The sequence below is a fragment of the Zeus faber genome (genome assembly GCF_960531495.2).
Source record: "Zeus faber genome assembly, chromosome: 2".
In the NCBI taxonomy this organism is placed as follows: domain Eukaryota; kingdom Metazoa; phylum Chordata; class Actinopteri; order Zeiformes; family Zeidae; genus Zeus; species Zeus faber.
The window spans coordinates 8,048,961-8,060,453 of NC_137189.1; the positions used below are offsets into that span (position 1 = coordinate 8,048,961).

The following is an 11,493-nucleotide window of genomic DNA, read 5'->3' on the forward strand; positions in this document are numbered from 1 at the left end:
TTGTTCGGTGTCGTCTTGGTCTCATGTCAAAATGTGAACAGCATGATGAAGAGGACTGTTTAAATACCAATTCTAATTGAACCAGGAAATGTATTGGTCGATTCATGGGTCAAACACCTGTTGTGAATTTTGCCGTTCAGCTCCTTGTTAGAGAACAGCGTGTTGTGCAAAAAGTACTGAAACATTGAACAGTTGGACATGTGCATTCAAAAGTTTAGAGAAGGTCAAATTAAGTTCACCTGTAAAGGTTATAGTGCATTTTAGGTTCATCCTGAAATTTCACCCAAAAGGATATCCCTAACTTTTTGTGAGTAGTGTATGTGTGTGTGTGTATATATATATATATATATATATATATATATAGATATATATATATATAGATATAGATATAGATATATACACTCAATATTCAGTTATAAAATTCTGATGGCAATAATACTCTTCATTACCAATGACAGCATATTAGTTGATTTATGTGTAATTTTTGGCCTTTTCAAGTTGCAGTAAGCACAGTGTCAGTGACTTGGAGGAGGATCATCTTTATTTACTCATCATTTGCACAAGCGGACAGATCCAAACAGAACAGAAGCTTCACTGTCGTTCCTGCTGGAAGAAGCTCGATATTTCAGATTCTTGGACCCGTTAGAAAAGACTTTGGTGCGGCTGAACCCAGCGAGCGAGGCAAAACACGACACTACGCACAACGACATGCTCTAGCGACCGGCCGCCTGGACATTCAATTCTAAAAAATAAAAAATCCTATGACACAAAAATAACTAAAGGTGAAGTGCTGAAGATACATAAATAGACATGTTTGGAAGTTGTATCTTATATTAAGTTTCTTTCAGCCCTGAAATGGGGGATCAAAGGGGGTTTACCTCGTCATCGCTCTTCATTCATAAATAACATTACTCGTGGACAAAACTATAAACTACACAATAAAATAATTTAAATAATCATTTTTACATCTTTAAGTACTTTATAATAAAGAAAGAAAAAAACAAGTGCCATGTGTTACAAAAAAGTGTTTTAACAGTCTATGACAGGTTTAGTCATTGCACTTAATTTACGAGTCAAATAATTAAATCAGTCAAATAAAAACATTCTCATGATGGTTCTATCTGCACTTTCTGAATCTGAATTACATTATTTTATAGTTATGAGCCATAGACATGGACTAACAATCTTTATACATTAAAAAAAAAGTATAAATAACTTTTAAATAGTTAATTTATACACTAAAAACAACATAAAAAAACAAACCATACATGAATACTAACAGAGAATAACTTTCTTTCAACACTCGCAAAGACAGATACCCCACAGTTTCAATACTTGTCACCACTTGCAGATCTGGAAATTGTGATGTTCAGAAATTCTATGGGTCGTAAAATTGAATTTAAAGGGGGTGGGGAGGTGCAGCTCTCCTCTTCTAAAGGGCATTTCAAAATTAAAGCGTTGACATGTACATAATAAACACACTTATTTTGAAACGCGCTCTAAATGCTGTGTGTGTAATGCTGGAACCAGGTTATTGCACTAAATGAAAATATGGAGAGTGTGTTTGGTGTTTTTTTTGGGTAGTGTTTTGGGGTGTGTGTGTGTGTGTGTGTGTGTGTGTGTTGGAGGGTTTAGCATGCCTGGATGGTGGTTCCTCCTACGCTGCGTTTCCACCTGGTTTTGGGCTTTTTGGGCTGGTTCTGGTTGGGCTCCTACTTGAGGTCGCCCTCGTCGCCTTGGATGGTCTTCTTAATGCGCAGCAGCAGTGTGGTGTGCCACTGGTCCAGACGGGAGATGGAGTCAAAATCCTTCACCTGGGGAGGGGTGGGGTGGACATGGAATATATATGTATACATTAAATTCTGAGTTTGGACTTCATAAAATATGTGCTGTTTAGAATAGCATCCATCCTTCAAACACTGTGTAATGTGTTTTTATGTTTACATTTGGGTTGTTGGTTTGCACTCTTTGGTATTTTTTACGCAAGTATTTTTTCATTGTTTATTTTACTTGTTTATTGATACTAAATTGTATTTCATATAATTTATGTACATTTTATTTTTTAAGGTTTATTTTCTATTTTCCATTCCATTTTATTATTATTTTTTGGGTGTTATTTGATATTGCCATTGAGGCAGATGAGGGGGCGTAGTTAAGACACAGTCTGCAGGTGACAGGGCTGGCTCCGCACCATGGTGGCGTAGCTGTACCGGGTCTGCCCGATCAGCGTCTTTAGTGCTGATTGGTCGGACCTGGCTGGGAGTTTTATTATATGTTGAATTGTCTTCTAGTGGGGATTACGTGGTATAGGACGCGGAAATGCCTGCGGACCAGATCGCAACCAAGGAGAAACAGAGACACTAATCATTGCTTTTATTTTATGTTCCTGTTTTGCCAGCGAGCCTTTTGTTATGGTTATTAATAAAACTCACGGCTTGTCGGCCTCACAGCCAGAAAGACTCCATCTCCCTCCCTAAACCTGTACCCATGGGTAGAGACTCCCACACAGGGGCGTAGTCAACAGGATCCGGGAGGGGAAGCGCGCCGGTGGAAAGGCACCCCTATTCGCTGGCTGCCGAAGCGCCTCGCAGCGCTGGCGGACAAGCGCGACTTCCTCTGCTGCCAGTTGGAGCGCAGACGTGGGGCGAAGTCAAGCCACAGTCTGCAGGTGACAGGGCTGGCTCCGCACCATGGTGGCGCAGCCGTACCGGGTCTGCCTGTTCAGTCTCTTTAGTGCTGATAGGTTGGACCTCGCTGGGAGAGTTTTCTTATATGTTTTATTTTGTCTTTAGTGGGGATCGCGTGGTACAGGACACGGAAACGCCTGCAGACCAGATGTTCCTGTTTTGCCAGCTAGTCCTTTGTTTTGATTATCAATGAAACTCGCACCATGTCGGCGGCTCACTGCCAGAAAGACTACGTCTCCCCCCCCCAACCTGTACCTGTGGATAGAGACTCCCACACACATTTTTTTGTTTATTGTTTTTTTAAGTTTACCCAAAAGTACTGCTTTTGGGTAAACTTGGATAAAGAGGGCCACTTTGCGAACAATTTAATATTGTTTGGCATCAGATTTTTAGCAATACTATCAAATGAAACCACAAAAACATGTGAAATCTAAAATCAAAATATCAAGGTTTATAATCGCAGCTGTTTCCGTGGTTTCAGTGAATACCACCAATAAGGCAGCAAAAACGTAACACTGACTCCTAAAACTCATACTGCAATGCGATGCAATGCGAGGGTGCGGGATGAGCCGACACCAACTCGGGACTAGTGTCCAATCAAGGCTAGGTACAGGCAAGGGTCGCCAGTCCTCTTGCCTGGCCTGTAAACCAAGACAGGGGGGCTAAGGGGGTACTATGGCTTGCCCAAGGTGGACCCCCCAGACTAGTGGAGGGAAGGAGACGTCTTACTTCTCCATTCTAGTTCAGCTCCTGCCAAACAAGCCACTGCAAGAGTTGTTCTACATGTTTTTGGTGGGGGTCCTTACTTGATGTTATATGGAGGAAACCCCATGTGAGCAACCGTGCCCCAGGCGGGAATCAAACCCAGGACCTTCTTGCTGTGAGGCGGCAGTGCAATGCACTGTGCCTGGTCTTGATTGAAATTATTCTGATGCCAATCGCTCGGATCGACTTCCAATGATGGAAGAACATGGCTTAGATAAAAAAACACTGGAGTTTCCCTTAAAGTCTACAGTTTTAGGGACAGTAGAGAGGACCTCCATCCCATCAGCAGCACTGGCACAGTGTAGTATTCTAAGATACACCAGACAAACCAGACCTAGTTTGACAATCAAAACCAACTCCTTTGGGGAATCAACACTCACTGCTTCTGTGAAAGCCTCGCTGTTCTGTTCCTCGTGAGCCTCCAGCAGTTTCTGTGCATAAAAAACAAAACAATTAAAAGAAACCAAAGATGAGAAAAACATTATCCTTGTGGGAGTAAAAGGAGGACTTTGAGTTATAGATCTGAGCAGCTACCTTCAACAGCTTGCACTCTCTGGAGTCTGAGAAAGCCGGGAACATCTCCTCGTACTTCTCCACTGCAATCTGTGGAGACACAGGATGTTAAGTTTAAATCCTTTCCCCCAAAAACGCTGCTCTCAAACACTGGGATTCAAACATTTGGGGGAGAAACTTGCCTTAGCGTTGAGTTCGTCGACGATGAAGTGGCACAGTGAGGCTTTGAAGAAGTATTCTTTGGCGCTGTACTTCAGCAGAGGGTTGTCCATGGTATTTGCTCCAACCTGAACGCACCCAGAGATTAAAAAAGTTTGAGAAAAAGTTTTGAGAGTACTGCGATATAGAAATCAAAATTATAAGAAGCAAAATAACATTTTTGGAGGGTTAAGGGGAAAAATTGCATTTTTTTTAAATAAAGTTGCAAAATAATATATATTTTCAATGTCAACATTTTAAATGTTTTTCCTCAAAATGTTTTCTCTATTCTTGAATTATTAATGGAATATTGACATTTCATCTTTCTAAAGGGGACCTATTATGCTTTACTTAATTTTTTTTGTCATATGATATATACAGCACACACACACACACACACACGCACACGCGCACACGTATATATATGGCCTGATTTCTCAGAACTTATGTTTTCAAAACCTTAAACTTAAATAAGTCATAGCTTCCAAAATATAAGCTTGATTCCCACAATTTATCTTGTTTCGAAGCTCTGATTCTACACTTTCATATTATGTGAAAAACAAAAAAAAATGTCAAATTTTGAAATGTGACCCTTAAAGTATTCAGGGCAGCCTGGAGCTCATTGGCTCACAGAACACAGAACTTGTGCTCAAACCCCATTGGCTCAGAACTAGGGGCTTGGCTGCTCATTCACAATTGAGTGGTATTTTCAGCAAAAAAAACAAACTTAAAAAACATGTTTTGTGGACCTCAGAGACCTATATTAAACTTGTGTAAAAAGGAGCATAATAGGCCCCCTTTAATATCAAAATTTCAAGGAAACTACCTGCTCATAGATCTCGATGGCCTTCTGGTACTGCTCCAGCTGAGCGCTGTAGGCACCCACCTTCAGCAGACACTTGTTAGCAGAGCTGAAAGAATAATACATTTATAAATAGAACATACACTGAATTATTCATATATTATATAGTTCACAGACACTACTAGACAAGCAATTCATTTGCTTTGATCCATTACTTTAGGAAATGGGAAAACTTTGGTTTTGGGTGGATATAGACAACAATCTTTTGAATGACTCTGGTTGGAAATGAAATAACTCGCTAAGAATTCTTCATTTTCACTCATAATAATAATGATAATCATACAAAAAAAGTGAGTAAACAACCTTAAATATTAATAAATATGTCGGTTTACCCTCCCTGCAAGCGTATGAGGCTAAACCTTGAAACCCTGTTTGTCAGCACTTCGATTTGCTTTGATGAGAGTGGGCCTCATTTATCATTGTTAATTTAAATTCTAATTTTGTTTTATTACTTATCATTTTCCAAAGAGTAAATCACTGGAAGGTGATTAGTGGAATGCACAACCTAACCCTAATTTCAAACACACACACACACACACACACACACACACACACACACACACACACACACACACACACACACACACACACACACACACACACACACACACACACACACACACACACACGAGAAGCCTGTTCCGGAAACATACCTGTTTGATTCCTCTCCCTTATAGTAGTCTGCTGCCTGTTCGTAATGTGCAATAGCCTAGAAAAAAATACAAATATATAAACACATTTATTATAAACACATGATATTCACATAAATCATTATAAACACAATTCTCAAGGTACATCTTACCTTTTCAATGTCCACCAGTTCAGACTCGTAGATCTCTGCGATGCTTATGTGGTGTTTGGCTGCGATGGTAAACCTTCCCTAGAGTAGGAGTTGAATAAAAACACCTTCACACTTTTATCTAACTGATAAAAAGAACACAAACGCAACTTTTTCAAGAACTGAAGTGCAAAAAAATATATAACTAACAATAACTACACTGAAAATATTATAAAATGTCAATACTTTTTGGGACATGCTGCTATAGGTAACAGCTCTTGTTGAAGTGATATCAAATTCTACTATCTTGTGAATATAAAAAATGACTTCGCAAAATGTAAATCTACTCCCTACTACACTTAATATGACTACATTTAAAAACCGCCAGTGAGAAGAACTGTCAAGCTCCCATGGAACCACGGCGGAAACAATTTTAAAAGAAGGAATCACAAATTATGGTAAACTTCCCCTTACTCGCCAGGGGATAATGAAAAAAGTGTTAATTTGACAGTGAGCGAAGTGCGTCTCGTGAGGTTATAAATGCCTCCAAAATATTCTATCATGTGTGAGGCGAACAAATACATTTTGCTATGAGGTAAGGGGAAAAAAAAGAATCAGCTGTCTTAAGACATTATCTTGCAAATCACCCAGTTATGTGACAGACGAGACAGAAAATGAAAATGATAGAAATAAAAGATAATGAGAATAAAGATTAAGTGATGATCCGTCTATCTTACCATGTCTGTGTATATATCGATGGCTGCGTTTAAACACTTGATTGCCTCTATCGGCAGCAAAGAGGTAGAGGAGGGAACAGTGAGACAACACATGCTTTGTTAAAATCACAGAAATACCTCACATGCAGTGTTAAAGCAATGGGCTGGAAGGGCAAAATACACGTTAATAATAATAATCATAAATTTTCATGTGCTTTTAGTGGCATCACAGTCATGTACTGTAGTAATAGTAGCTGGAAATTATGACCAAAAAATGACCAAGTATGTTTATGGGAATGAGCTCTTAAATATTTGAGCCACTTTCATTTTGAAAAAAATAAAATAAGAAAAGAAAATAGAGTAATGGCCAGATATCTTACGTCACACACACAGGTACTCCTCACTTAACGGCCTACCGGCTTAACGATCGTTCAGACTTACAACCAGCTCTCTGACCAGTCTGTACTGTACTCTGCGTACAATACCACGGCCTATCAGCGTCAAGCATCTTATCGCACATCACCCCATATACTATATACACTATATATACTATATACACTTGATATACCGTACTCATCTTATCACCGTCGTCAGTCTCAGTCCGTTCACGCAGTCTGTCAGTATTCACTACACTAACGTTGATAATGGCCACGCCCCCTTACCGTGAAATAACACGGGTCCTCGCTTATCGACCAATTCGCTTAACGACCTGGTCCTAGGAACGGAACTCGGCCGTCGTGGCGATATATATACATTTGAGATATGAAATTGACGAAATTCAGAATTATGTTTGAATCCAAAAAAAAAAGATTTATTGCATTTTACTTTTAGACAGCGATATTAAATAGGTCATAATTTGATCACAAGTATGTGTGTGTGTGTGTATATGTGCTGTATAGAGGAAAAAATTATAGATGGGTTATATAGGGTTATATTGTGGTTAGAATCAAAAATGGGGGAGGGGCTGGTTTATCTAGTTATACAAAGGTATTTTCATTATCATTTAAACTTTTTTCCCTATTGTGGGGTGGGGTGGGGTGTCTCTTAGGGCAGTAGGGTTAATTTTATTTAATATTTTATTTATTAATGGTCTATTAAGGGGGGAAAAGTAAATATTGATGTATAAATTGACTTTTATTTTCAATAAAAAGTTACGTTGCAAAGAAGAAACAATACACCGAATCAGTATATTCTTTGTTTGCTGGATTTCTTGGTATTAAATTGATGTTGGGATTTAAGTGGTGATGATTTAAGCTTGACGCTTACATCATGTAGACCATGGAAACCCAGATGCTGAGATAATTAACATGAATAAGCAACAGCACAGACAACGGCATTAAAACCACTAGAAACACTATTTGGGTCAGGGACAATATGTTCGTCATAATGTGATTCATCAGCGGCTTTCATAAGCAACATGAAAGACATTGAAGAGCTGGTATAAGATCATTTTTGCCAATTAAATTGCACAGCCTGATAGAGGAATACTGTAGGACTGGCTGGCATGATGCCAAGAAAATTTGTGATATACTGTATATTGTGATATATAAAGAGTCAGAGATATTGCTGACTCTGACTAACCATCGACTAAAACAGCCCCAGTCCCGCTGACTTTTTGTTTTGGTATTTTTTTTAAATTATATTCAACCTAGGCCCTTTGGAATACAGTCAAACCTCTAATAACCATAATTCATTCATTCTCGCATAGGAGAAGTCTGGGCTGTGGGGGCTGCTGGGAAGGTTGAAATATTAGGTTTGTTTGCAGTGTTGCTTTATGATTTGAAACAAAAGCCTTGTGATAACAAAAGCGCAGATTTGTATTGCTTTGTAATTCAAGGACATCTGGTCAAAATTATAAATTCACTAGACAAATGAAAAAGCCTTAACAACTGCGTGGGTGTGTGTGTGGGTGTGTGTGTGTCTCTCACCGTTGGGGTCGGACTTCTTGAAGGCATTTCCTGCATCGATGAAACTGGTGGCAGAGTCGTGTTTGTTCTGCAGCTGCATGTGGAGACGAGCGGCTTTGCAGAAAGCATTTCCCGCACCTGGAGAGAGAGTAATTTTCATTTAATTTAATTTAAATGAATACATATGCAACTTTATATCAACAGAAGCTAGGGCTAGCTATTGTACAGTATATAAAGTTGTCTTGAAATGACTTTATTTTATTTTACAATTTTAGAAGTTAGTGTTTCTTGTTTTATTCAGAATTATCTATGAATTGCATATTGCAGAAGAATCATAAAAAAACAGCAATGAAAACGTAATGACAAAACCAAAACAAGATCTCCAAATATGGTCAACTACTATTGTACCATGAAAAAACAGGCAATATTGCTCGGTCCTTAATATATTCAACAAATGTAAATGATCCCAGCCCTCTGCCCCCGCGGTGTCTCCCAAAATGCTGAGCTATGCAAGAGCACAGGGAGAGCACCTCGGTGGGAAACGCAGCACATACAATGCAGCATTCTCGATTAAACAAAAACTGCAAAACACAGGTCAATAGAAGTATGAGGTATCTTTATTTTTTATTGACACAAAAAAACGTACCGCTCCAGTTTTTTGCCATCTTGAACATGTTGGCCGCTCTGCAGTACATCTCACAGGCCTCCTCCACTTTGTGGGGTCCACTTGATATTAAAAGATTAAAAAAAAAAAGAAAACACATTAATTGAAATAGACCGCATAATTCACCTTATATTAAGATGGAAATTAAGTACCACAATAAGTACCACTATATTGAAATTTTTATATGACAGCCATGGTAAATTGTTAGGTTTATTGTATATTAAAATTTGAGTTTCTATCTTGTAGTTCATTTTAAGGTTTGTTGTTACCTTTTGCTATTTTTTAAATTTGTTGTTTACTCATTATCATTAGGTTATAATATATTGGCAATTTTTTAACTGTCCATTGTTTATTCCTGGGTTTCTTCTTTGGTTATTTTTTATTGTTAATTTTAGGTTTATTAAATATTGCCAATTGTTCAGCAAATTTTAAGGTTTATTGCAAATTGCCACTTTCTTAAAACAATATATATATTGTTTGTATATATAGTGTGGTGTGTTGCGTGACGAATAAAGACTGTTTCTTGTTTCAATATATATATATATATATATATATATATATATATATATATATATATATATATACCTTTTTGATTACTTGCTATTTTTGATGTGGGCTACTGTGACACTGCAATTTCCCTCCAGGGATAAACAAAGTATCCATCTATCTCTGTATCTATCATTTGATTTATTTGGTTTCTTGCAGTTTGGACCAATAAACAGAACAATGCCATTGTTGCATTTACCAAGATGATTCACTGCTTAGATAGAGGGGTAATAACTCGCTGGATGTCCGGCGAGGAGCGGCCTCACCGCACAGCTATATTTTATACTTCACAGCATTTTAAAGCTCCATGATCCATGAGAAGTGTTTTTTCACACACAAAAACAAAACCTCTCCTATGCAATCCTGCTTTGATAAGATAAAATAGCACTCGCTTAATCCAAGGGGGGAGTTTAGGTGTTACAGCAACAAAATAGTGCAAGGAAAGAAAGAATAAGATTGTATAAAATGAATAAATATGGGAGCCCAATATGGGAAGAAGGGAGTTACTCTAAAGTAAAGTACAAATACTATATAGCTGCAGTGTGTGGCAATAATATGCAATGATAGTACTAGTAATATCTGGTATAGTAAATATATGAATAGCCATAGTGTATTAATATATACATGTATAGTTTTGTTAGATAGCAGTGTGGTAGTCAAAACGTGTGGCAAAAAAATAACAATAATAAGATGATAGTACTATGTAATAGTAGTAGCAATAATGGTAGCGCCACTAATAGACTAATGCATACAATTAAAGCACAAGACATATACACACAGACACACACACATACATATACATATAAATATATATATATATATATATATATATATATATTTATATCCTACACATCATCATCGGATCCACTTAAAAATGCATTCATTTGTTAAACCAATGTATTTTTTTGCTTTCCTCAACACAAATGTTATTCGTGCATTTGTCAGTTGCAGGTTGGGAATACCGAAGAAATATAGATTATTGCAAATGTAATGAGCATTGTTTTAAGGTTGAACTCGCGATCCAGACTTTTCAGCGTTTACACGCAGAGGTAGTTCTCTACGACGATCAGAACCCAGCCGAATCAGAATGACACGGAACCAACTGGTCTCGGGAATCGACTGTAATCAGAATCGCATGGACTCGGAGTGAGCTAGCGTGACAATCAACCGGCCTGATGGAAAGGAACCTCGGCCTGGGAGGGGCTGGGACCCACCGCGTTGTTTACGCGTTCCCTACAGACACGCAGCGTTTTCACGACGGCCGCTCCGCTCCCACCAGGAACGCGCTTGCGCCCAGGTACAGAACATGCTAACTATGCTACATGCAACAAGCTGCGTTCAGCCAGGCTCCGGTGGCCCGGCTAGCCGGTGGGTGGCGCTTGGTGCAGTGCTCCTTACCCTCCAAACATCCCTCCCAAGAAAGAGCCCGACGACTTGACTTTTTTGTCAGCGTCGGCCATCAGCTGGATGGCTTCCTTCTCTTTACCAGAGTTGTCCATTTTGTCCGGATGGTTGACGATGCAGACAGTTAGATGAGGAAACGCCGCGGCGGACCGGACTGTGTACGGTGGCGGATTACGCTCGATCGGTCTATTCGGCGTAGGCATACGCCTGTCGGTGGTTTTGGCCGCGAAGGGATATGTAGTCCGTTACACGCCGCCCGCCGTTGTAGTTGTATTGTTACGAACTACAAGTCCCATGGAAATGACAAGAACGCTCGAAGCCCACGATACGTAATGTTACTCGGCAGATCCATAGTTCCACCTATTTTCAGAAAACGGAATTTAAAGTTATTTTATTAATTTGAATTTAATTTGATTTGATTTAATTTAATTCAAAACATTGTTTGGTAAAACG

The 11,493-nt window shown here is 38.8% G+C and overlaps 1 protein-coding gene across 2 annotated transcripts; it reads right to left on the bottom strand.

The window, feature by feature from the left end:
- Positions 1–529: 529 nt before the first annotated feature.
- On the bottom strand, positions 530–11,135 carry napbb (N-ethylmaleimide-sensitive factor attachment protein, beta b; the record flags this gene model as incomplete). 2 transcript variants are annotated; one of them, XM_080019959.1, is made up of 11 exons in its annotated part: positions 530–1,814; positions 3,833–3,883; positions 3,987–4,055; positions 4,148–4,252; positions 4,990–5,074; positions 5,679–5,734; positions 5,828–5,905; positions 6,541–6,587; positions 8,448–8,564; positions 9,073–9,152; positions 11,035–11,135. In XM_080019959.1, the coding sequence occupies 11 exons, from the start codon at positions 11,133–11,135 to the stop codon at positions 1,713–1,715; spliced, it is 891 nt and encodes a 296-aa protein (XP_079876085.1). In that variant the 3' UTR covers positions 530–1,712. The 2 variants fall into 2 exon arrangements, with proteins under 2 accessions (XP_079876085.1, XP_079876086.1); XM_080019960.1 differs by lacking the exons at positions 6,541–6,587; positions 9,073–9,152; positions 11,035–11,135 and having other exon boundaries at positions 8,448–8,555.
- Between the last annotated feature and the right edge of the window lie 358 nt (positions 11,136–11,493).